This window comes from Halichoerus grypus, chromosome 7, assembly GCF_964656455.1.
Source record: "Halichoerus grypus chromosome 7, mHalGry1.hap1.1, whole genome shotgun sequence".
In the NCBI taxonomy this organism is placed as follows: Eukaryota; Metazoa; Chordata; class Mammalia; order Carnivora; family Phocidae; genus Halichoerus; species Halichoerus grypus.
Window position 1 is genome coordinate 26,298,963 of NC_135718.1, and position 24,723 is coordinate 26,323,685.

The window sequence follows — 24,723 nt, forward strand, 5'->3', positions numbered from 1 at the left end:
TTGGTGGGGAGGGTGTGAAGGACGCTGAGGGCTACTCCTGTCGCCGAGAGCTGCCCCCTAGCAGGGCTGCGCTCTCCCTTCGTGCAGCCGCTTCATCTCCCTCTGCATAACGAAAACTGCTTCCCATCCATTATTTCATCAGGGCTTCGGGCACTTCTGCAAGGTGAGCAGCTCTGTGCTCTTACTCCATTTTAAAAGATGGAACCGAAGCCCTAGAGAGGACGCGCCTTGTCCAGGGTCAAGCGAGTCGCGATTGAGAATTCAGGCATCCTAGTTTTCCCAGAATCCCTTCCACCCTCCCCCACCCCCAATGCAGCAAGAAGGGAGAAGCCAGCAACGGGGAAGGACCAAAGAGGGTTATCTTGGGTGAGGGATTTGCTTCCTCTTCCTTAGCCTGCTTGGGGAGGGGGTAGATGGGAGGACCGACCTCCGCTAAGATAGAGCTTTGTAGGCGCGCACCACCTCGGGACGCGCGCCTCCTCCTCCTCCCTGCTTTGTTCGCGCCTCTGCGCCTGCGCAGTGCGACAAATCTGGCGCTGTCCCCTTCAGCACCACGCGGAGCCCGCGCCGCCCCTCCCCGCGGTGAGCCCCGCGCGCCCCCGCCGCGCAAGTCCTCGCGCCCCCTGACTGCCCGAACAGGCCCCTTCTTCATTCCGAGGTCACCACCTGCATGCCCTGGCGTTCCCAAGGAGAGCAGTTGCCATAGTAACTCTGGCAGTGCTTTCCTAAAATAGCTGGGCCCCCTTCTACCTTGGCCAAGGGCACAAGGGTTGCCTGCTTCCCACTTCCTCCACTCCCGGCATCATCCCGTCTAACCATTTACCCTCAGATAGCCAGGACACCTAACTCAGGCAGCAAGGAAGTTCCTTCTAAAGTCTGACTAACATCCCTCCTGCTGCATCCTGGGCGAGTGGTCAGGGTTGGGTCTCCTGGGTCCGAAACGTAGAACCCCTTAGGGCTTGAGGCACTGTTTCCTAGATCTCTCTCCCATAAGTTGATGGTCTCTTGGATTTAGGGGGCGGGTCCGGTCTACACCCATTCGGTGTGCTTGGCGCGGCCGCGTGCTCGTGGGGGCGGGAGCGCGTGTGGCATGTAACAGGTCATGTGGCAACCTCCTAGGGACACGCGTGGGGTCTGGAGCGGGACACGCGAGTGCAGCTGGGTCTGGCGTGTGGCTCAGGGGGCGGTGGAGGAAAGGGATCAGGACACGATTGGGGTGGGGCACGTGAGGGTCTTGGGAACAGAACCAGGGGTTCCATACATCCTCCCCCTCGTCAAGGGCGGGTCTCAGGTTGGCGGGAGAGCCCAGCGGGGACCTAGCGTCGAGAAGGGGGGCCAGCCTCCGGGGCTCAGGGCCCCGGAAAAGGGCGGGGGGTGGGTGGGGGGATTAGCTCTGCCTGAGCCGCGCGTAGGGGGGAGGGGGAGGGACTGAGAGGCAGGCGGGCCTGGAGCAAGCGGGAGCAAGCGGGAGCCGCGCTGCCTTCACAGCTGAGCTGGGCCCAGCCTCTTCCCCGCCTCTCCTCGGCCCCAGCTCCAGGCGAGCAGCGGTGAGTACTGAGGCAGCTCCAGTCGGAGCTGCACTGGGGATGCCCTGGGCCCCCACTGAGCTTCGGAAACCTGCCTGGCAGGGTTGCTGCTCCTGACCTCTGCCCCTACCCTGCATTGCCACCAGAGGCCCCTTCACCCCTTTAAGGGCTGGACAAGATCTGTCATTCCCTTAAGAGGGAAGGAGGGACAGGGTCTGGTGCAGCCTTCCCACCCAGAGACAGGTGACTGGTGGGGGTTGGGGGAGAGGGTGTGTGTTCCTGTTTAAGTGTGTGTGTGAGGGTGCATCTGTATTTGTATGTGATTGTGACTAGTAGGTCCCTGTGAGTGTCTGATACGCCTGTGTCTGTGTGCATTGGAGAATGAGGCCCTGTGAGTATATTTGTGTGTCTCTTTGTGTATTCTTGTTTGATGACAGTGTGTGTGTAAAATAAGCATGTGCCTTTCCATTACACACATATTTGTTATGACTGTGAGAGTGTATGAGGGTGTGTCTTTGGGTAATGTGTGTATGTGTGTGCCTGGGTCTGTGTGTGCAGGAGATATTGCCTATGAATATGTTTAACTGTGTACTGACATTATTTGTCCCTGTGTGTGTGTGTGTGTACTTGTATGAAGAACAAGAATGTCCCTTTCCCATTCAGCATGTATACATCAGGAGTAGGGGCCTCAGTTCTCCTCCCCTTCACCATATGCCTCTCAGCCCCTCATCATCCCTATATAACACCCCCCCCCAATCTTCCTGCCTTTCCTTCTAGGAGGCCTGAATTCTCTCTCACTGAGTGAGGGGCCTCCATAAAAGAGACTGTGGGGGACCCATGGCTGTAAGATGGTTTTGATTGGCTGACACTCCTGGTCCAGAGGGTGGGCTACCAGCCTTCCCCCTCCTCCACCAGAAGTAGCTCCAAAATGCCACAGGGACTCTGAACTCACTCAACTTCTGAAATAGCTTCCTTTCTCCTCCCAGGGTGATGCTTAGGGCCCCCAGACAGAAGGAAAGGGGCCAGGGGCCTACTGGGGACACAATTCTTTTCTCCTCAGGCCTCCATGGAAGTAGCCCAAGTAGGAGGCCTGATCATTTCTAGGGGTGGGATCAATGATGCCATATTCCCAGGACAGGCTAGGCCCCTGGCTCTCAGATGGCCTATCCTGCTTTCCCCTCCCTGTCTCTGCTCTCCTGCCCATCCACCTTCCCTGCAGCTCACCCCCTGCTCCCCCTTCCTCTCTTGCAGGCCTGTCTGAAGAGCATGCTGCCCCCTCACTCCCCGCCTGGCCTCGCCATCCCTGCCCCCCCAGCCTGACCCCCGGCCCCAGCATGGCCCAGGGTGCCATGCGCTTCTGCTCGGAGGGCGACTGTGCCATCTCCCCACCACGATGCCCACGCCGCTGGCTCCCCGAAGGCCCGGTGCCACAAAGCCCCCCAGCCAGCATGTATGGCAGCACAGGCTCCCTGCTACGGCGGGTGGCAGGTCCAGGTCCCCGAGGCCGGGAACTGGGACGTGTGACAGCACCCTGTACACCCCTGCGTGGGCCCCCCTCACCCCGTGTTGCTCCCTCACCCTGGGCACCCTCTTCACCCACTGGGCAGCCCCCACCAGGGGCTCGGAGCTCTGTGGTCATATTCCGCTTTGTGGAGAAGGCCAGCGTGAGGCCACTGAATGGGCTACCTGCTCCAGGAGGCTTGAGTCGGAGCTGGGACCTGGGTGGGGTCTCTCCTCCCAGGCCCACCCCAGCCCTGGGGCCTGGCTCCAACCGGAAGTTGCGGCTAGAGGCATCCACATCAGACCCACTCCCAGCCGGAGGAGGCTCAGCTGGGCCTGGCAGCCGGGGCCTTATACATGGGCCACCAACCCAACCTCAGGTTGGGGCAGATGGCCTTTACTCCTCTCTCCCCAATGGGCTGGGGGGACCCTCTGAGCACCTGGCCAAGCTATTCCCAGGACCTGCTGACACTGGACTCCTGAACCAGGTATGCGACCTCCCTTGGGCTCCCTGGAACCCCAGAGCCCCAGCATAGGGGCAAGGCTTGGTCCCTTGGAAGTTTTGAGCCTGTCAGCTGTTCACTCTGAATTCTTCGATCTGTCCTAAATCTGTCTCTTTCTTGCCCCACATGTTTGTCCCTGTGCCTCGGCACCTCTATATCTGTCCCTGTGTGTTTTTCTTTCTGTGTTTCTGTCCCATGTTCTTGTGTCTTTGTATGTGTGGCTTTACCTCTGGGTGCTTGTGTCTGTCTCTCCCTCCTTGGCTTAGGGAGACACCTGGTCCTCCCCCCGGGAAGTCTCCTCTCATGCCCAGAGAATTGCTCGAGCCAAATGGGAATTCTTCTATGGCTCCCTGGACCCCCCAAGCTCAGGTAAGATCCTGGATGAGGCAAGGGGAACAGGGCAGGGCCTTCCCCACAGCAGCTGAGGCATGGTAGGGAGCCTTCCTTTAAACCTCCCCCCAGTCCTTTCCTGGGCTCATGAGTTGGCTAATGCCTCTCCAGGTCTTAAACTTTCCATCTGTGTTATGATGGCGGGTCAGGGGATCATGGCTGGGTTGGGCACCTGGAGGAAGCTAGATTGTGGAGAGAGGGGATGGCGGGATATCAAGGGTCATTCTGTGAAGTAGAAAAGAAGCTGGTCTCCCTCGGGCCCCTCAAAGTTATTTGACAAGAACTTGATTTGAAACGAGCTTCACTGGCACCAGGAACAAGCTGAGTTTGTAGCAGGAAGAATGGTGGCTAGACAGTGAAAGAATCTTCCTGCCAATATGAGGCAACAGGAAAGAGCTCCTTCCTAGAACAGTATCAAGACAGGTAGCTGACAGGATAACCTCTTGACCAGGATGCCTATACATACTGCAGGTGCTAAGCCCCCAGAGCAGGCCCCCCCATCTCCACCTGGGGTGGGCTCAGGGCAGGGCTCTGGGGTGGCTGTGGGGCGAGCAGCCAAGTACTCCGAGACGGACCTGGACACGGTGCCCCTGAGGTGCTACCGCGAGACGGACATCGATGAGGTGCTGGCGGAGCGGGAGGATGCTGACTCGGCCATCGAGAGTCAGCCCAGCTCTGAGGGCCCGCCTGGCACTGCCCGCTCACCTGCCCCACATCCCGGTCCATGCTTTGGCCCTTGTCCCAGCCTGGGCAGTGGAAATGAGGACGAGGACGAAGCAGGTGGGGAAGAGGAAGTGGACGACGAGGTGTTTGAGGCCTCAGAGGGGGCCCGGTGAGTGCGGGAATGGGAAAAGAATGAGGCTTACTCCTTGGAGCTGGCCCAAAGGCAGAGCTGGGTCAGAGGGACTGGAATGGAGATGAGGGTGGGACTGGGAGGGTCAGGACCAAGCTAGCAGTGCTGACAGGGCGATGCAGCAGGAGATTCGGGACAGAAGCCCCAGGCCTGCCAGAATGCTGGGGATGTACGGGGTGGGGTATGTCAGCAAGAGCCCATAGGGTAGGGAGCAGCCAGAAAAGGGGTTCTAGTGAAGAACAGGAGGTAGAGTGAGGAGGAAAGGGGTTCTAGTGAAGAACAGGAGGTAGAGTGAGAGGCCAGGGGCCAGAATCAAGCCTGGGGGTGTGGGAGCATCAATCTTGATCCTGGATCCTGGCAGGAGAATGGGGAGTGTGGGGGCTTTCCTCTCCGTCTCACACCCCACTGCAGCTTGGAGCCTCATCTTCTTCTCCTAAGATGTTGCCAGAAATAGAAATGGGATGGCAGGAGGGGAGAGGATCAGGGAGAAGGAGGAGAAAGGGAGATTAGCAGGGAGGAAGAGAGGAAGGGATTGGGTGCTAGGGACGGTAAGCCTGGGGTGCCTCAGGGCACTGAATAGCTTGGTGAACCCGTAGTGGGGACTCCCTACCCAGGTGGCTTTTTTAGAGGGCTGGGGCCTGTGAAAAGGAGGTGATAGTCCCCTTCACAGAGTCATATGAGAATTCAATGAAATGCTACCCAAGAGCTGTCCTTTGGGTCCCTGATCAGAGACTCTCCCTGCCCCTGCAGGCCAGGCACCCGGATGCCTCACCCTGGGCCTCTCAAGTCGCCTGTGCCCTTTCTACCTGGGACCAGCCCCTCAGCTGATGGGCCTGACTCTTTCAGTTGTGTGTTTGAAGCCATCTTGGAGTCACACCGAGCCAAGGGCACCTCCTACACCAGCCTTGCCTCGCTGGAGGCCCTGGCCTCACCTGGCCCAACCCAGAGCCCCTTCTTCACCTTTGAGCTGCCTCCCCAACCCCCTGCCCCCCGGCCTGACCCTCCTGCTCCCGCCCCACTTGCACCTCTTGAGCCAGATTCTGGTACCAGCTCTGCTGCTGATGGGCCTTGGACACAGAGACGGGAGGAAGAGGAGGCAGAGGCTGGAGCCAAGCAGGCCCCAAGGAGGGAGCCCCCTAGTCCCTGCCACTCAGAGGACAGCTTTGGGCTGGGGGCAGCACCCCTGGGCAGGTGAGTGATTCCTTTGGTTCCTCAGAACTGAGGTCCCCAGGCCCCCGGAACAGCTGCTCCAAGGGAAAGAGCCCTACTGCAAAGAGGCAGTTTATATTCCCGACCCCTGATAGAGTGGTTAGGGGGTGCAGATGTCTGTTTTTCCATTTGGAGGGCTACTTCCATTGGCTGTGAGGGGGAGCCCACCCCCTTGGTCTCAGATCCAGTGACTTGAAAAACCATGATTCAAGATTTAAGAGTTCCCAGAGAACACCCTCCTTTCTTTCTAGGAAGGCCCTTCCTTCCCCAGGCAGAGCCTCTAACCTGCTTAGAATTCTTGTGACCGTACTCCACCCAGCCTGGAGGCTTCTCCCAAAGACGCAGCCACCAGCCTCTCCCATTGCCTCCCTCCCTTGTCGCCTCCCCTCTTCAGTCAGGAGCCTCTCACCCTTCTCCAGGAAGTCCTTTCACCAGTCTAACCTTTCTGCTCTCCCTCAGCCAGCTACCCTCTCAGTCACGGAAGCCATGGCAACGGGAGGGGGTGGCCAGGGAGACAGGGTTGCCTAGCAACCAGGAGTTTCCGGCCTCTGTCTCTGGGGTGACAGGTGGCTTTGCGAGTAGAGCAGCTGGGATGGCGGGAAGGGAAGGGGAGGAGGAGACGGGATGAATGGGGTGCACGTTGACCCCCATTCCCCTCTACCCCAGAGTCTGCCTCTTTGTGGGTGGAAGAGAAGGACCAAGGCAAAGGCTAGAACAAGAAAGACATAGGAGGGGGAAGGTGTCCCTGCTGCCCTCAAATCATTGTTTGACCCTCCACTGTTCTTCTCTGGCAGCCTATCTATATCCCACCTTAGCCCATATTCTCAGAGATAGAGGACTATATTCTCAGTAGGGCCAGTGTGGAGATGGGAAATCTGTGCCTAATAGCGAACTCCATAGGGAGCTTTGGAGAAGCAGTCAAAATTCCCACAGCAGAAAGATGGATGTGGGTTAAATTTGATGTAGGACTTCTACAGAGAGATGGTAAGGATGGCATCAGTTGATAGAGGAAACCTGTACAGTGTCCTCTGGTGAAAAGAAAAATGCCTTCCCCGTGTCCCAAATACCCCCTCTCTGTCTTCCGGTTTTGGAGGCAGAGGAAGGATCGGAATGGCCCCAGAGGGACTGCCCTACCTCTGAGCTGGTGTTCTACCCCGGCAGCGAACCACCGCTGAGCCAGCTGGTGTCCGACTCGGACTCAGAGCTGGACAGCACAGAGCGGCTGGCCCTGGGAAGCACAGACACCTTGTCCAATGGGCAGAAAGCAGACCTGGAAGCCGCGCAGCGCCTAGCTAAGAGGCTATACCGACTAGACGGCTTCCGGAAGGCCGATGTGGCCCGGCACCTGGGCAAGAAGTAAAGTCATTGGTTGGGATTGAGAATGGGGGGAGGAGGGATGCATCCTGTGGGCAGCACCTCCACATCCCCTCTGTCTAACAGCCCCGGGGCTGTAGGTAAGCCCACCTGGCCCCTGGAGCCTTTCCCTTGAGACTCCACCTGTCTATCTGCCCTGCCCACAGCAATGACTTCAGCAAACTTGTGGCTGGCGAGTACCTCAAGTTCTTTGTCTTCACGGGCATGACTCTGGACCAAGCTCTCAGGTGGGTGTTAAGCCTTTTGAGGGCAGCCCCCACTCTCCAGGCTTGGTGTGCAGGGCCTCCGCTGTGCCTCCTCCGAGCCCCTATGCCTCTCCTAAGGTGCCCTGATGTCATCCTTCCCAGGATGGCTGGGCATGGCCAAAAGCTGGGGCTGCCTGGTTAGGGGACCTTGGGTAGGGGTGACATGCTGCCTCTTCCCCACTCCCCAGGGTGTTTCTGAAGGAGCTGGCCTTAATGGGTGAGACCCAAGAACGGGAGCGTGTGCTGGCCCACTTCTCCCAGAGATACTTCCAGTGCAATCCTGGAGCCCTGTCCTCAGAGGGTGAGGAAGCCAGGGGGCAGGGCTTTCCCAGCTGGTCACCGAAGCAGATGGGCACAGTGTGTGTGCATAGGAGCATGAGTGTGTGTGTGGGAGTGAATGCATGCACAGGCTTGCAGGCGTGTGAGCATGCGTGTGTGCAGTGCTGACATGGCTTCAGGAAGGTGGAACTGTGCCTGTGGGCAGGCATTGCTAGGGTCTAGTGTGTGTGGTCAGGAGCGGGTGTATTTGCACGCCACTGTCCACAGACAATGTGATTTGGCTGCACTGGGCAGCGTAACTGTGAGGGGCCCACTGGCTTGTGTGTAGTGCATACTCGCCGAGGCCCGTGGGTGTTGGGGAAAAGGTCCCTTTTAGGGATCTGCTGGAAAAGAGAGGGCTTTGGCAGGAGGGTTCACTATGGGGTTCAAGACTTTAAAAAGTGTGACTGGGGGCCAAAGAGGGTAGGAGATAAACTGGAAGGCTGGGGAAGATGGCTGTGGGAAGAACCCGTGGGATGTGGCCGAGGCTGAATGTTAACTCTCCCCTAGACGGTGCGCACACGTTGACCTGCGCCCTCATGCTACTCAACACCGATCTCCACGGCCATGTGAGTGGGGGGCCGGCGGGAGGGAGCCCAGAAAACTGCGTCCAGAGACTTCAAGGCCTGGGGCCCAAGGTCCCCCTCACAGTCCTCTGTGCCCTCACTTAGAACATTGGGAAGCGCATGACCTGCGGAGACTTCATCGGAAACCTGGAGGGCCTCAATGAAGGCGGAGACTTCCCCAGGGAGCTGCTCAAGGTGGGGGGGGGGCGGGGAGGGGGACCGGCAGGGTAGAGGTTGCTGGAGGGGAGGGATGGGGACCTGTCGGCGGCAGCGTGGAAATCGGTGAGGTGAGGGGCTTGCCGGCCCCCAGCTCCTGCTGCTGGAGCCTGGGCTCTCGTGACTCAGCTTGGGGACCGCCCCCTCCCCCAACCCCCACACGCAGGCTCCCCCGGAACATGCGCACTTATGTGCAGTCTTGGCCGTGCGCAGCGGGGGAGGGGAGACAGCTCTCGAAAACCCGTGATCAGACGGCCTTGGACCCTGCATTTGCTTTAAGTGCCCCTCCTCCAGTGTTCACCGAGGATGGGAGGGGTCTCAGCATAGGGCAGGGACACACAGGTGCCCCCGCTTCCCTCCTCCCCCTCCACCCGTTGCCCCAGGTTATATGGCCACAAAGGCCCTTCTGGTACCACTGTGCTGGAGGGACCCGGAGGTAGAGGGGCCCAAGAGGGACAAAGGCTTTTCCAAGGTCTCAGAGCCAGTTACATTCAAGCTGGGACTAGACACTGCTCTTCTGACTCCCCTGTTGCCGGGCCCTGCTCCCACAGGCCAGCACTTGAGGGATTTAGCTACACAGGGAGTGGTATGCATGGGAGGAGGAGAGGGTGTCCCGGTCCTGTAGTTTCACTCCTTTCCCTGATCCGTTGGTTTTATGCAGAGAGGCCTGGACTCATTTGAAACCTCTAGGGTTGGCAAAGGGGTCTCTGGGCCATCACATACATGTGACTGCACAGGAGTGTCCTTGGGTGCGTCTGTGAACTTGGGGTGTGTTGGGCTTCTGAGTTTGGGAATGTATCGGAATCGGGGGGATGTCCATTGTGAGTTTGGGGTGCCAAAGAGTTGGGGTGTATGCTTGAGTTGTGTATATATAATGTTTATGCTTTAGGGTGTTGGTAAATCAGGGGGTTTGGCTTGGGGTATGTTTGTGCTTTAAGGGCTTACGATTTAGAGAGTGTATCTGTGTTGGGGTGTATATTGGGTCTTTCTGTGTATTAGGGTGTATATCTACAAATTGCTGTCTGATTTATGGCATGCATCCATGAGCAAGGATTGTATGAGTTAAAGACTAAATTCTGAGGGGTGCATCTGAATTTGCAATGTCTGTGAGTTGGGGTGAGTGTGGATTGGTGATCTGGCTAGTTGGGGTGTATGTCTGTAAACTGGGCTGTGTGTACGTGAGTTGGGGTACAGCCTCGGGCGTTTGAGCTATCTTCGGTTGGGTGTGTTGGCTGAGGCTGGTGCGATTCCATGGCTGCCTCCATTCCCGCCCCTCCTGCGTGGCCTGTCCTGGCTCGGGGCGGGGAGAAGGGGCCGAGGGGACGCGTTCCCACCTCCTCCGCCCCTGGTCCCCCCAAGGTGACGAGCCAGGAGGGAGCTGCAGACCCTACAGGGTCAGCCCACCTTCTTAGACGCAGGCCTAGGGGCTTCCGGCGCCACCGCCATCACCCCCGTTGCCGCGCATGTTCGCGCACGGGCCCAGGCTGGCCCCCGAGGCCCCGCCCCCGTGGCGGCGCGCCGCGGGCCCCTGCGCTGTCGGACGCCTCCATTTTGCGCCGTCCCCGCCCCCAGCCCTCGCCCTCCCTCCCCGTCGGCGGCCCCCTCCCGCTCGCGCGGAGCCGCAGAGCCGACAGCGCCGCCGCCGCCGTCGCCGCCGCGGCGCGCTCTGTGCGTCGGTGGGAGCCGGGCCGGGCTCGGGCCGGGCCGCTCGCGCCGGCTGTCGGGGGAGCCGTCCGCGGGCCGTCCGGGCCGTCCGGGCCGAGGGCGGGCGGGGGCATGGCCCGGGGCCGCGGCGCGCCGGCCGGGCCAGCATGATCGGCGTCAACAGCATCCACAGCAGCGCTGGGCGGCTGCGCTCGCGCTCGCTGTGCTCCGTGCGCTACGGGCGCACCCACCGCGGCGCGGAGACCCTGTGCTACGGCTGGCCGCAGCGCTCGCGCAGTCTCAAGCCCGTGCTCTACACCGACCTGGTGGTCAGCCGCCTGCAGAGCCGCAAGAAGAAGAAGGCGGTGAGGGCGTTGGGGCCGCGGCCCACGCCAGGCTGGAGGGGGGGGCGGCCGCGGGGGTTGTGGAGGGCGGTGTGGCTGAGGGGGCGGTGTGAGGGAGGCACCGAAGGTGGCACGAGCCGAAGGGGCATCGGTCGGACTGAGGCGGGCGGGCCGAGCCCGGCAGGGACAGAGCCCATGGGTAGCCAGGAGTGGGCATGGACTGGAGGGGGAAGGGCACAGACGGTCGGATTAAGGTGGGCATCTCAAACCAAAGGGTCTTTGGGTCTTCTAGCTGGGAGCATGACATGGGGCTCACCCATAGGGTTTAGGACTTCGGAAGGAAGACGTGTTTGTGGGCCAAACGGGGTCCTCCGAGGGGGCAGGGGATGAACTGGAAGGCTGGAGACAGGCTGGATCTGGGTGGCCACTTCAACCTCCTGGCCCAGAGTTGGAGAGTGAGGGTTTAGGGTCCGGGCTCTGCCGGGCTTGGGCTGGGGGTGTGCTGGGAGGGTTGTGTGTGCATAAAGCTGGGTTGTGCTGTGGAGGGTGTGGAGGTTGTGGGGTGTACCCACCCCTGGACAGGATGTGCACATGTGGGATGCTGGGCTAGCCTTGTGGCTGAGTGTGACAGTGGGCAGTGAGAGCCAGTGACTGTGGTATGTTGGTGGTGGGGTGGGGGGCTGTGTCCCATCACGGAGAAGGCACCGACGTCACCACTGCACCCAGATCACGCAGGCAGCATCACACGCCACGCGCTTAGCCCAACACGCACATGCTGGAGACACACCCACTCACAGACAGGCTGGTGGAGTCGCCCCCACAGTGGGAGGTGCTGCTGTGGACCCATGCTGCAGGCCACTCCCAAGAAGAGGGGTCCCCTCTGCAACTCCTGGAGCCCATTCTCTACCCTACCATCCCAAGGCCCCCACAGGTCCCCCATGACAACTGTACAGAGGGGAAGTGACTGGTTCAGGAGTTCACAGGGAGCTTGGGGTGTGCAGGATTTGGAAGCTAAAACTTCTGCCTTTGAGACTAGTGTTCACTGTCCGGTAACATGAAGGATGTCAGTGGGCAGGGGGCTCACCCACCCTGGCGTTAGACTTGCTGGGGCTGTCTGGGCTGGGGGAAGCGCTCAGCTTGCCCAGAGGTTAGGAGTCATGAGAATGTGCTCTCTGCTAGCCAGAGAGGGAGGTGACGGGGGTGAATCCCTGTTGCTGGGCCTCAGTTTCCCCATATGTTCTGTGTGGGTTTATCCTATGGAAACAGGCCAAGGCACACGACTGGGGAAAGGAGAGCTTCTTGGCATGCTCTTTTCTATTCCTTCCAGTGCTGTGCTTCTCCCACCCAGGATCTGGGCGGGATACCCCTCACAATAACAACAGCAAAGATGATAAGAGCAGTTGCCATTTACGGTGCATCGACTATATGCCTGGGTGCCCTGTGCCGACTGCCTGCTCTACATTACACGCCTGTTACTACATTTGTTCTCCCCACAGATACTTGCCCAAAGTCCTGCAGCAAAAGTGAAACAGGACTGTGTCCTAACACTCTGTTTCGGAGCCTGTGTTCTTGGTCATCACACCCAGCGGGGCCCCCGCTCCCCGCTCTCTCCTCCCCTGACTTAGGAGGGAGGGCTCTGAGCTCTGGCATTGGGATACATGGTTTGCTTCCCCCACGAGTGACCCATACCTGCCTGATTTGTTCCTCCCTTCCCAGGCCTTGTACAGCTCCATCAAGAATGAAAAGCTGCAGTGGGCCATGTGAGTCCTGGGGCTGTGTGGTGAGGGAGCTGGGGTGTGGGGAAGGGGCTGCCTGGAGAGGCTGAGAGTGCTGAGGCAGGCCCTGTGAGTCCAGGTTGGGTTTGGGGCAGGGGAGGCGGGTGAGGCCGTGAGAGGCACCGAGGCTGCCTCACTTCCTTCTTTGGAGATGGCTGCCTGGTCTTGGGGATCTGTGTCTTTTCTTCAGCTGGGTTGTTATGACAAGCTAGGCTGGGGTGGGTGGCCACTGTCAGCGGGCCTGGGAGGAGGAGTGCTGAAACAAAAAGGGAAGGTCCCTTGGCAAACCAAGTGGGAAAGCAGAAGTCTCTGGAGGTAGAGCCCCCTCTTAGGTCCTAGGGAATCCAGAGTGTCGTAGAACAAGGGACCACATTGTCTACTCTTGGCAGCCTCAGTGGAAAGAGACTCAGAGTAAGTCTTAGAGGAGTCCAGACTAAGGGAGGAGGTCCAGTTTTAGCCTTGGGACCCCCAGTCTGACAGGGAGAGCCTCATCGAAACAGTCAATAGATCACTCATATTTGCTGGTGTCTGCTGAGAGTCCAGTCACGGATCGGTTGCGTTGGGAGCTCCCAGTCTGCAGGAGAGAAGACCTGAGGAGGCAGAGCTCAGGACTGGGGTGCAGATTGGGACTTGGGGCAGGCCTTGAAGTAGGGGAAGCATTTGGGGAGAGGGAAGTTGATATTTGGGAGGCAAATATGTGGTGGCTGAAATGAGTGTGGGGTGGGGAGACCAAGAGGAGGCGGGCCTGGCTGGCTGGAGAGTGAAAAGAGGAAAAGGCAGCGTTGGCAGAGAGGTAGCATGGGCTCTTTGTGGGAGGTAATAGGGAGCTACTGCAGGTTTTTGATCAACAGAGTGACAGGGTAGAACCTGATTCTTTCGATATCTAGCAGGGCCTGCTGACCAAGAGGTACTAGGTGACCACTAGGAAGCCACTTCTGCCACCATTTACCCAACAAACTGAGCAAAGCATGCTGCTGGGTGTGGTTGAGACCGTTGAGTCAGATGTGCATTTGCCCTAGTGGAGAAGGGGGTGAGGGTTGGTGTGTCTATGTGCAGAAACAGAAAAGGATGGGGATGAAGGAACAGTCATAGTCCTACCCTTGGGAGCTCTAACCGAAGTGAGAAGATACGCTACCTGGAGGAATGCTCATCTGAGCGGGGGGCACAGCTACCCCTGGGGAGAGCTGATCTGAGGCGGGAGACAAGGCTCCGGGGAGCCTCGGGTTGAGGGGAGCCACACCCTGTGAGAGGAGCTGTTCCCCCACTCCCTCCACAGACAACGGGGTACTTTCCTGGGGGGGGGCAGAGGCTAGGACGGAGGGGGGGTTGTGGCTGCAAGGCCAGCCCCCTTTGAGGTGATCACACCTGCAGAGACGAGGAGGAGCTGAGACGCTCTCTGTCTGAGTTGGCCGACCCCAACCCCAAGGTCATCAAGAGGGTCAGCGGGGGCAGTGGCAGCGGCTCCAGCCCTTTCCTGGACCTGACTCCTGAGCCTGGGGCTGCAGTCTACAAGCATGGGGCCCTGGTGCGAAAGGTGCACGCAGACCCTGACTGCAGGAAGAGTACGTGGCTGGGTGGGGAGGGTCTGGGGGATGGAGGGGAGAGGGCGGGTCTCAGGCCCCCTGACCTGTCTTCCTTCCCCCCAGCACCTCGGGGCAAGCGGGGCTGGAAGAGCTTCCACGGGATCCTCAAGGGCATGATCCTCTACCTGCAGAAGGTGCGGGGCCAGCCCAAGGGGTTGGGGCTGAGCTGGCTCAGGGGAGTGTGGGTGGGCTGGGCCAGGCCGGGCTGGGACCATGGCCAGGACAAGATGGGCACCCCTGCAGGAGGAGTACCAGCCCGGGAAGGCCCTATCAGAGGCAGAGCTAAAGAATGCCATCAGCATCCACCATGCACTGGCCACGCGCGCTAGCGACTACAGCAAGAGGCCCCATGTCTTCTACTTGCGCACAGCAGACTGGCGGGTCTTCCTCTTTCAGGCCCCGTGAGTGCCCTCCTCCTGCCCATCCTGGACCCCTTTGCCCCAGTCCCACCTTGCTCCCTTCTCTTGTCCCTGGATTGCCTCATTTCTTCCCAGGCCACACCCTGAGCCAGGAGAGGCATCCCGGACAGGAATCCTGGACCCAGGTTCTAAGTGGCCGTGTTGTCTCCCCAGGAGCCTGGAGCAGATGCAGTCCTGGATCACTCGCATCAATGTAGTGGCTGCCATGTTCTCTGCACCCCCCTTCCCAGCTGCTGTTAGCTCCCAGAGGAAGTTCAGCCGCCCTCTGTTGCCCAGTGCTGCCACCCGCCTCTCCCAGGTACTCCCAACTCCGTCCACCTGGTGCCAGTGGGATGGAGTGGGGCAGGCCCAGCCCAACTGCACTCAGGGCTACCGTGGGTGATTACGTAGATGTCCACCACACCAGGACACCGGCCATGGGGGGTGAGTGAAGGCTGGAATACAGTCTCCATTCCACTTGCCAAGGCGTTAACCTAGACACGGTGCTTTGCTCATCCACAGGATGGGGCAGCTTTTTAAAAAACATGCACAAAGGCACTGTATGTACTAGAGTGACCCTGACTACACTCCCCCTGGCCTCTAGGAGGAGCAGGTGCGGACCCACGAGGCCAAGCTGAAGGCCATGGCAAGTGAGTTGCGAGAGCACCGGGCTGCGCAACTGGGCAGGAAGGCCCGGGGCAAGGAGGCTGAGGAGCAGCGGCAGAAGGAGGCCTATCTGGAGTTTGAGGTGAGCCTCCCTGCACTGGCGCCTCTGTGGCTCCTTTCTCCATCAGTGGGACCTCTCTGTTCCCATATACAGGCTCAGGCTAGAGATTAAGGGCATGGGCTCTAGGAGAATAGGACCAGCTGGGTGACCGTGGGCAGGTTGCTTAACCCCTCTGAGCCTGTTTCCTCTTCTGTGGGCCGGGGATGACATGTTGTACCCAGCAGGGTAACGAAGTGAGATGAGGTCTGTCAAGTGCTCAAGTGCTCACTTTTCCCAACTCTAGTCCCGGCTCGGGAAGTATTAGCTGTTAGAATTTGCAGCCTCAAGAACGCCCACAGAGGGTCACCAACCTACCGGGGCTCATGTCGCCATGGGGCTTTGGGTGGGCAAGAACCTGCGGTCTCCTAGCTTTTTTCTCCAGACGGGGCTGAGATGGGCAGAGGGGGGAGAGCAGGCTCACAGCCCCGCCCTCTGCCTCAGAAATCCCGCTACGGCACGTACGCCGCGCTGCTCCGCGTCAAGCTGAAGGCAGCCAGTGAGGAGCTGGATGCGGTAGAGGCAGCGCTGGCCCAGGCCGGGAGCACGGCGGATGGACTCCCCGGCCCTCACTCCAGTCCCTCCCTGCAGGCCAACCCCTCCAGCCAGCCCCGGGCTCAGGGTCATGGCTCAGAGCCTCGCACAGGGGCAAGCAGTGGGCGGTGGAAGCTCTGAGTTGAGGGTAGGCGCGTGGGGGGGTTGGCGCCCACTGGGCACCTGCATGACATAGCCCTGCCTGAGCCCGGGCCGGCCTCGGGCCACCCGTGAGGGCCCCTCGGCCCAGGGCCCGACCGCGCCGGACGCGGTGTCCGGGGCAGGGCAGGGCTAGGGCATGGGCCTCGGGAGCCTAGGTTAGGGGCCCCTCTGAGACCCCCATTTTGTGATAATGTTTTGCACTTTTTCGTATGGGGTGGGGAGGGCTGGAGTGGGAGGGGCCAGGGCCCCTTGGACTTTTGATGCTTTTTTTTTGTGGGGGAGGCCTGACGTTTCTGCTTTCTGCTGAGACCACCCCCACCCCGACACCAGCAATCCCCCTCCATCCTGGGGCCTGGCTCAGATAGAGGCCAGGAGTCGGGGCTGAGCTGGTTTTCCCTCCTTCCTCCCTGAGGCTCACCCTCTCTCTTTCCAGAGGTGGAGGAAGGGTATCCATGCCTAGGCCCCCCTACACAGTCTGGGGACAGCATGGCCTCGCTCTCCCTCCGTCAGTGGGCCCTGCCCTTTGTACAGCCTCCACTCCCATTAAAACTGCTCTGGACTTGCTGGCTGGGCCTCCTTCTCTCTCCGGTACCTGGCTTGGGGCCAGGGTAGGCAGCTGGTTCCGGGGACAAGAGTCACATCAGGGACTGCTGTAAGTTAGGGAGGGGGCTGTGTCCCCCCTTCCCAGGAGAATCCTTTATTTGCCCCAACTGAGGGGTGGGCATGGGGTGTTAAATAAGAACCGGACTAGACGGGGGTGCTGTACAGAGGGGCCCGGGGAGGGGTGGGGGGTGGGCAGCAGTTCAGTGCACCTGAGGCTGGGGGTGCCCGTGGCAGAGCCCTCCTGGCGGCTCGGGGGCCGAGCCCAGCTTCTCTGCCTCCTGTCCCACCGACTGGCTCCCGTACGCACTGTCCTCCTTCACCTCTGTGGGGCGAGTGGGCACAGGGAAGGCGGTAGCAAACAGGCAGGGTCCTATAGGCCTCCCACCCTCCAGGCCCGGATCTGCGTTCCAGGTAGGACCCCTTTACCTGTGCTGGGCAGCTTGTCTCGGGCCTCGGGGCCCCTCAGCAGCCTCACTCCTTCCTCCAGGCCCATGTCAGACAGGGCGTCCAGCAGGCCTGCCAAGTCCCCACCAGCCAGCTGGAGAGAAGGAAAAGGCAGGAGACTGGAGTGTGGGGACCAGGAGCCCTGGGGCCAAGGGAGCACCTGAGATGGGAGACAGGGGACAGAAGCCAGGCATGGAGCAGGGGATGGGGACCCACTGACCTTGTAACTGCGCAGGAGGCTGCCGCTGGGCGAGGCGGTCTTCCGGTATGTGTCCACCAGACTGCGCAGCCCCAGCCGTTCTGCCAGCTCTGCCCAGCTGCCCTGGGCTCCTGGCCCATCTAGCAGATGCTCCAGGTTCTGTAGGGTTGTATCCTCAAGTGGCGGCTCTGGCCCTGACAGGGACACACACGCAGATGTGTCTGTTACGCCCAGAGATGGACCCAGGCAGGCACCTTGCTCTCACGGGAATCTGACGGATGGGGCAGCGGGTGGCAACAGGGATGGAGCAAGGGAGCCCTCCTTCAGAGGTTCTAAAGAAGAGAGCTCTGTGAGCAGGGGTCTGCAGCCTGGCAGTGGGTGAAGAGCTCTCACCTGCAGGGCTGGGCGGGGTCAGGGGGGGTGCTGTGGTGTCCTGAGCAGCATTTAGCAGCAAGGTCTTCACCTGGGGAGACAGCCTCCATTTGATGACCTCCCACCCCAGTCCTCAAGCCCAGGTGCCAGCCCCTCCGGGCCCCAGCCATAAGCCCAGGTACCCCCAGTCCCTGGTGCTTCTGGCTCCAGGCTCGCCTCACCTTGGTGCTGCGAGTGAGGTCAAGAGGTGTGTGGCCCCGGAAGCTGCCTCGGGTGTCCCTCTCGGGTCCCTCAGAATCTGAGTCGCTACCAGAGGTGGGGGGCGAAGGCAGTGGGCAAAGGGGCTCCTCATTCTCTGCGTGGATATCGGCACCTGGGGAGGGAGGGAGGTGTGAGGAGGTACAATGGGAACCCACATGGTGGGGGGGGACTGGGAGGCACCCCTTTCTCTCCCCCCCAGCCCTGTTCATATGCCCCAAGGATGAGGCTCACCAGCCTTTAGAAGGAGGCGGGTCAGGGTGGGGGATCCCAGTCCAGCTGCCAGGTGTAGGGGTGTGTTTCCCGCAAAGGTGCGGGCATTCACGTTGGCACGGAGCTGTGGGGTGCAAGGGAGCGGTTGATCACAGCACCCAGTGACTGGTCGCCCCTGCCCCCTGCATCTTCACCGTCCTTGGTTCCACAACCCTTGGCCCCACCCCCTCAGCAATCCTCAGTCCCACCTTGGTGACCAGGTGTGTGACCAACCCCAGCTCCTCCATCTCCGTGGCTAGATGCAGGGCTGTTCGGCCCCCTTGCCGCTCTGCAGCCTCCACTTCAGCCCCACTGTCCACCAACAGATCCAGGCACTCGGGGCTTCGGGCACGGACCGCCAGGTGTATTGGGTACAGCCCTAGGGACACAGGCACTCAGCCTACAGCTGCGAAGCCAATGTGGCCCCCTGACCAGCTGACCTCAACACCTCATGTTCACACCAGGTGTGAACACTCGCCAGGTGCCCTCCCCAGTTCCCACCTTTGCCCCCTGGTCCAGATGAGGTGATGAACTCACCCTCGAAGTCCGGCATGTGCAACAGCTGGGGCATGGCGGGAACCCCACTGCGCAGCAGGGCGCGCAGCAGGTCGGGGGCACCGGCACCTGCCCGGAGAGCCAGGTGCACCGCGGAGTCTCCGTGCCGATCCAGCAGTGCCGGGTCTGCGCCCACCTGCAGCAGGAAGCTCACCACGCTCTTCTGCCCGGTGATCACTGCCAGGTGCAGTGGCGTCTGGAGACACAGGCAGAATGAGCCAGGTTCCCCCCTGGCCTCGGCCCACCTGCCTTCCAACTCCTGCCCCCTCACCCGTAGGTGCCCCTCACCTGGTGCAGGTGATTGGTGAGGTTGACAACACCCAGGTGTCGGGCATGGTAGATGACATGGGCTATTTGCTCAATGACACTGGTCTGCCCATGGATGATGGCTAGGTGCAGCGGCCTGAGGGATGTGAGAGTGAGAATGTGGCCCAGCAAGCCCAGCCACTCAGGGCATCCTCTACCCTCAAAACCCCACCGCCTCCATGATCCCCGTCACTGGGGCTTGTGGAGCCCAGACGTCTCCAAAGGCATCGCTGCACCTGAACTTAATCCTCCCCAGCACCTCGTGCAGTATGTAAGTACTATCATTGTGCTCTCAACAACCAACAGAACTGAAACGGGGAGAGATCAAGTACCTTGAGCACAGCTAGTACATAGTGAGGCCGGACTCGGAACCGGGTCTGTCCGCCTCCACAGCCCTGGCTCTTTGCAAGTCCCTTCCCCGCCCCGCACTCCACGACCTTCCCTGGCGCTCCAAGTCCCTGACTGGCCTGGGAGCCCAGGTCTCCCGCCCGCCCTCGCGCCCACCTACGTGTCTCCGTTCTCGTCCTGAGCCGTCAGCAGGTGGCGCTGTCCCGCCAACAGCGCGCGCGCGTCCGCCGTGACGCCGTAGTCGAGCAGGGCTCGGGCGCTGCGCTGCGCCAGGCCGAACAGGCGCGCATTGTACTCCCGGGCTGGGGGCGACAGGGGCGTGGGCGCAGGTTCGGTCCCCACCCGCAGCGTCCCGACCGCCCGGATTCAAGAGGCTGTACCTCGCTGCAGCAGGTCCGGGGCCTGCGGTTCGCGCTGGGGGGTTAGGGGGGACGTGCCCGGCTCCGCCGCTTCCTCCCCGGCATCCACGCCGGGAGCCCCGGCGGCCATCTGCGCGCCGCCCCCGCCTCCGGGGTAACAGCCCATCGGGGCCGAGCCCGACGGGTAGGGACTGTAGGCCAAGGAGGAGTGTAAAAAGCCGAGGCTGCCACCTGCGGATACAGGCCGGGCTGTGGGTAGGAGGCACCAGCCAGGACTCTCCCGGATTTCTTCCCCCCCCACCAGCTTCTCTCCTCCTTACCCCTCCTCCGTCCCCCTTCCCGCCACCAGCGGCCCCTCACCTCCTCCTCCAGCTCCTCCATAACCCCCAGCCGAGCCCCCAGAGCCTCCACCCATGTGGGAGCCACCCCCGAAGGGCTGGGAGAAGGTGGGCAAGGCTTTCCTCCGTTTCCGCTGCACCTCCTCCTTGTCTGGGGCCAGAGGGAAATGAGATGTTAAAACCCCAACTTATGCACCACGCCTCAAGAGCTCTGTCCTGAGTTTGGTCATGGCCCTCCCTCCAAAAGCCCTCAGGCTGTCTCCTAGGACCACCTCTTCCTGGGACCTTCCCCACTCCTGACTTGACTCATGGGTCCCCTGATCTAGTTCTGGGACACTCCAGCCCAGGGACCCCCCCCCCCCCTTCAGCCCAGCTCCACCTTCCACCAGAGGGTAATAGGTGAACTGTTTGGAGTCCGACACATCCCCGCCACGCTTGCGTTTCAGTTGCAGGAACACGGTTACAGGACGCTCAATCTTCATCTTGTGATAGGGAGGTGTCCGGAACACAATAGCATACTGGCAGGGGGTTGGAGGGCATAAGGTGTTATTGAGGCCTTGGCCTAGTTCAGCCCCCTAGCCCTGGCCCTGGCCCTGGCCCTAGGGTACCTGTTTATGAACATCTGTGGGAGAGAAATCCCCAAAGGCCTGCCATCCATTCTCATCATCCTCATAGAACCGAACCTCGATGTCATCTATAGGGAAAATTGAAGCTTGGCCACAGCTCCTAGTAGAATCTCCAGGGCCTTTTGTCCTAGAGCTGCCCTGGCTCCCCATCTTGATACCCAGTGTCCCTAGCTCCCAGCCTGGGCTCCAGCCTCACCTTTCTGCACCTTGTCACAAAGCAGATAAACCTCATCTCCACCCCGCACTGAGCCAGCTGTCTTGTCCATTCGAGAAATCTTCAGGTTCGAGGCCCCAGGAGACTCTGTGGGGGTGGGGGGATATCAATTACTTGAGATGACATAATAGCCATGGCCCCATTTATGGAGCCAGGTGCTTTGTATTATTCTTTGAACAACCACAAGAAGTACAGGAACTGCTAGTATCTTCATTTACCCAACATGGAAGCTGTACTTGGAAAATGACTTGCTGAAGATCACTCAGCTCATATGTGGTGGGTCAAGTTCAAACCCAGGCCTGTCTAACTCCACAGCTTGAGATTGCCCCCCATGCCCCCTCTGGCACCTAGGCCTGGCACCCCAGATGGTCAGGATACTCACTGCTGTCATGGATGGGCTGAGAAATAACTGGCTTCAGGGGCAGGGAGAAGGAGCCATCGCTGGCTCGAAGGAAGGCAGAAAAGCGCAGCCGCACAATGCTCAGGTCCATCACCTTCTTCAGCTCCTTGGCCTCCTGCTCCAGCTCCCGCCGCTCAGCCTCTGGGCGGTGGACATACATGTGAGCCCGGCACTCCTCCTCCTCCTCTACTCCTTCCATGGTCACCTCCCATGACCCCTCCTCCCTCCATACCAGTAAGGCCCTGGGGCCTGGAGCGGAGTCGCTGCCTCTGAAGTTTTTGTATCATAATCTCCATCATGTTCTTCTTGGTAACATGCAGAACGCCCAGGTTGTTAAATCTGGGTGGGGGAGGGGGAGTCAGAGGCTTTGCCAGCAGTTCTGTCCTCCTGAGGCACTCTCCCCGCGGCCAGGGCTCAGCTCAGCCCTACTTCCTCCAGGAAGCCTTCCTGGTTTTTACTTGGGGCCTTGGGTTCTGGGCCCAACCTATCTCACCCCTTGGTCAGATACTAAGCTCACAGAAGTGGGCTGGGATCTAGGACTGGCAGGCAACGAGGGGGCACCTACTGGGCAGTCATGTCCTTGGGCCCCACAGACACGGCGCAGACCCCCAGCTCCGAGCATTGCTTGCCCACCAGGCTGTGGGCATGAGCACGAGGCGGGTCACTGTGCGTTACCAGGTCCACCTCGATCTTGGCTGGTCCCTCGTAGTTACAGATCTGGGAGGGGTGAGGGCTGTCAGTAATGCCCCTGAACACACTGTCCATTAGCCCACCCTCCGGCACCATCCTGACTCACCTTGACTGTGGGGTAAGTCTTCCGGCCCTTCTCACTGGAGGCACCTGGCAATCCTCCATGGGAGGGGCCTTCGCAGCCATATCGAAATCGGAAGCCTCGCTGAACGTCCCGGGGCAGATTGACATTGTGACCAGGAGAGACTCCCCCCCCCCAAGCCAGCCCCGCTCCCCCGCCAGCAGTGACCATAATAACTGGCAGTATCTCCCAAGCCACACCACCGTGATTAGCAGCAGCCAACCATTCCAACCTCAAGTGGCCTCTGTGATCAGTGACCCTCCCCATGGCCTCCCAGCTACAACTCCCCCACTTGTCCCCACAGCTGAAGTCATCCCACACCACCCCTTCCGTTCGCTCACCTGCTTAGGCTGTTCCACTATCACCAGGTAAGGGCCATCAGCTGGGGACAGAGGGGCCTTGCTGAGCCAGGATTTCTAAGCCGGTCTCCCCAAGGCAGAGGGCACACGCTCCTCCCTCGCCCCTCTCTAAGACAAGGAGAGGTAAGGAACTTACCTGTCTCCGGGGCTGGCTCCTTGGGCTCCACAATGGACGGGTCGAATTTGAAGTCATCATATTCAATCATGCCATCCAGAGCCTGGTTTGGAGACAGACTGGGGTGGCAACTGATTCTGAGCCACCCCACAGCCCTCCACTTCCCAGCCCTGAGTAACCACTCCCTTTCCTCCTCAGGCCCGTAAAAAAGCTCCTATTGGAAGAAGTTTGCAGACAGGCAGACAGATTGACCGGCAGGTTGAGATAATCAGAGAGCATTACAAGTGTAGGGGAGCAGAGCGGACTCCGACAGACAGGCAGACAGAGACAGACGTGGGGACAGCCGGCCCGGCTTTAGAGCCAGGAGGCGTGACTCACTGGGTCGTAGCAACTTTCCATGTCTCTGGGCTAGGCCCGGCTGTGTCTGGTGGCTCCGGCCGGGTTCTGTTTCCCAGAGTTTCAGGCGCCCGCCTTAGGTGGGGGGTGGGGGAAGTAGCGGGGGTAGGGAGAGACAGATCAGGACAGGAGTGGGGGGGGCGAGGGGGACCCAGATTTGGGGGAGGGTCTGATCTCTTCCAGCCACCCGTCCGGGTGTGGCGGGCGAGATCCGGTGGAGAGCGAGATCCGGAGCTGGGCTGGGCTGGGCCGGGGAAGCGGCAGGAAAGTTAGAACAGCTTAGGAAAGTCCCGAAAATACCAGGGGGAGGCGGGGCCGGAGGGGGCGGGCCTGGAAATGACGCCACTAGCCACGCCCCCGCGGCGGGAGGGGCGCGAGGTGGTTGCTGGCCTCTGAGCTCCTGGCAGCCTCTCTGCGGGCAGAGGGGCAACAAGACCCAGGGAAGCGCCCCTGGTGGTTGGGCCCACTTCCACACACCAGGGCAGGCGCCGGGGACTGGAGGGTCTTTCAAACCTGCCGGACGCTTTCAGGCCCGGGCCAGGCCCGCCTCCCGCCCCCTTCCCCTCCCCCGTCCTGGAGCAACCTTGGGATTTTCTACCCCGAGGGAGGCCACGGCTGATTCACCCGGGGGCTTTTGGGGGGACATTCCTGCTGTAGGAAGGCCTCCTTTCCGAAGGCCTGTAGGCGGGGGCTCTTCCCAGTGGGGGGCCCCGGGGTTCTGCCCCGAGAACGGACTCTGGGGCCGTGGGCCGGGGGAAAGAAGGGTGTCTCCTTCTTGGGATGGACTCTTCTGTTCCCTCTCCCCGAAACATCTCAGCAGTTCCCACACCGCCCCTGCTCTGGGTGCCCACTTCCCCTGCCCCGGTCCCATAGCCGTGTGTGTCTCTAGTGTGTGTTTCTATTAGAGGTATAGAGTGTGTGCATGAATGTTGTGTATGTGTGGTGTCAATATGCATGTGCCAGTGAGCAAGGCTGTGTACAGGTGAGCGTCCTTAAACTCAGTGTGGACGCGTCTGAGCATGTCTTTATATATAAGGGTACAGGTGAACAGATCTGAGTTTGTGCGTGAAAGGTATGGGTCCAGGCACCTGTACACGGGTGAGCATGTTTGCGTGTACGTGTGTGCGAGTCTGAGTGTACGGACAGTGCAGTGCGATCGCTAGCATACACGTAGGTGCACGTATGGGTCCGCGCGTTTTTTTTGTTTTTTGTTTTGTTGTGCAAGGACGTCGGTGGGTTTCCGTATGTCTTGTTCCTGCGCGTGCTCTGTGTGTGTGCGTGCATATGCCGCTCTCCAGCCCTGGGACTCGGTCAGTTAAGGGCCCTCCTTCCGCCCTTCCCCGTGTCCCGGCCACTCAGGGGTCTGAACCCGGCCACTCACCGCGGCGGCGGCTCCGGTTCCGGCTTCTCTCCCGGCCCGACCCACCTCGGACGGGTCCCGACACCTCTCCACAGCCACCAGGGCTCCAGCTGGGAAAGCCCCTTTTCCACCCCCGGGAGGGGGGAATTCCCGTGACGTTTCCGTGCGTCACGCCCCGTGACCTTTTTCATTGGCTGAAAGTTTAACTCCGGACTCGTGCAGCCAATCCGGAGCGACTCGGGCGCGCCCCTTAGAGGGGAAATATTAGCTCAAGCAGGGGAGCGGGGAGGTAGGATGATGGTCAGCTAAAGCTCGAGCTCTGGCAGAGGGATCTGCCCGAGGCTGGATTCTGACCGAGCGCCGTCGCCCAGCCAAGGGCGCCGGCTCCGGTCTCTTCACCACCCTGCCTACCCCAGACAGCTGGCAGTCCCTGCTGCCACTCGGCTTATGGTGCGCCTAACTCTTGGCCACTTCTGAAGCCGGGGAACTCCAGGGGGAAGCTGGT

General features: G+C 60.5%; 2 protein-coding genes across 9 annotated transcripts; one reads left to right on the forward strand and one right to left on the reverse strand.

Annotated features, from left to right (window-relative positions):
* Positions 1-29: 29 nt before the first annotated feature.
* On the forward strand, positions 30-16,467 carry PSD (pleckstrin and Sec7 domain containing). Of its 3 annotated transcripts, none has more exons than XM_036086539.2 (17): positions 30-163; positions 2,778-3,514; positions 3,796-3,898; positions 4,391-4,751; positions 5,523-5,963; positions 7,143-7,337; positions 7,502-7,582; positions 7,789-7,901; positions 8,429-8,487; positions 8,590-8,679; positions 12,405-12,448; positions 13,835-14,025; positions 14,110-14,180; positions 14,290-14,447; positions 14,619-14,763; positions 15,049-15,192; positions 15,652-16,467. In XM_036086539.2, the coding sequence occupies exons 2-17, from the start codon at positions 2,861-2,863 to the stop codon at positions 15,880-15,882; spliced, it is 3,081 nt and encodes a 1,026-aa protein (XP_035942432.1). In that variant the 5' UTR covers positions 30-163; positions 2,778-2,860; the 3' UTR covers positions 15,883-16,467. The 3 variants fall into 3 exon arrangements, 2 of the variants coding, with proteins under 2 accessions (XP_035942432.1, XP_035942429.1); XM_036086536.2 differs by lacking the exon at positions 30-163 and adding an exon at positions 1,409-1,547; XR_013449638.1 differs by lacking the exons at positions 30-163; positions 13,835-14,025; positions 15,049-15,192; positions 15,652-16,467 and adding an exon at positions 1,409-1,547 and having other exon boundaries at positions 14,619-14,759.
* Positions 16,468-16,556: 89 nt separating this feature from the next.
* On the reverse strand, positions 16,557-24,376 carry NFKB2 (nuclear factor kappa B subunit 2). 6 transcript variants are annotated; one of them, XM_036086546.2, is made up of 23 exons: positions 24,240-24,348; positions 22,841-22,933; positions 22,484-22,565; positions 22,330-22,370; positions 21,974-22,072; positions 21,743-21,894; positions 21,410-21,516; positions 21,160-21,318; positions 20,760-20,864; positions 20,546-20,631; positions 20,317-20,455; positions 19,960-20,088; positions 19,621-19,830; positions 19,401-19,542; positions 18,875-18,989; positions 18,569-18,782; positions 18,241-18,410; positions 18,014-18,116; positions 17,743-17,894; positions 17,543-17,612; positions 17,171-17,343; positions 16,933-17,044; positions 16,557-16,828 (listed from the first exon to the last, which is right to left on the reverse strand). In XM_036086546.2, the coding sequence occupies exons 2-23, from the start codon at positions 22,859-22,861 to the stop codon at positions 16,707-16,709; spliced, it is 2,703 nt and encodes a 900-aa protein (XP_035942439.1). In that variant the 5' UTR covers positions 22,862-22,933; positions 24,240-24,348; the 3' UTR covers positions 16,557-16,706. The 6 variants fall into 6 exon arrangements, 5 of the variants coding, with proteins under 5 accessions (XP_035942439.1, XP_035942449.1, XP_077933312.1 ...); XM_036086556.2 differs by lacking the exon at positions 22,841-22,933 and having other exon boundaries at positions 24,240-24,376; XM_078077186.1 differs by lacking the exon at positions 22,330-22,370.
* Positions 24,377-24,723: the final 347 nt, after the last annotated feature.

Coding starts and splice junctions, on each gene's coding strand:
- PSD (XM_036086539.2), top strand. CDS start 2,861: ATGGCCCAGGGTGCCATGCGCTTCTGCTCGGAGGGCGACTGTGCCATC. Junction 14,764..15,048: donor CTGCCACCCGCCTCTCCCAG/GTACTCCCAACT, acceptor CCTGGCCTCTAG/GAGGAGCAGGTGCGGACCCA. Junction 15,193..15,651: donor AGGCCTATCTGGAGTTTGAG/GTGAGCCTCCCT, acceptor CCTCTGCCTCAG/AAATCCCGCTACGGCACGTA.
- NFKB2 (XM_036086546.2), bottom strand. CDS start 22,861: ATGGAAAGTTGCTACGACCCA. Junction 22,371..22,483: donor GGAGCCAGCCCCGGAGACAG/GTAAGTTCCTTA, acceptor CTCTGTCCCCAG/CTGATGGCCCTTACCTGGTG. Junction 18,117..18,240: donor TCACACACCTGGTCACCAAG/GTGGGACTGAGG, acceptor TGCACCCCACAG/CTCCGTGCCAACGTGAATGC.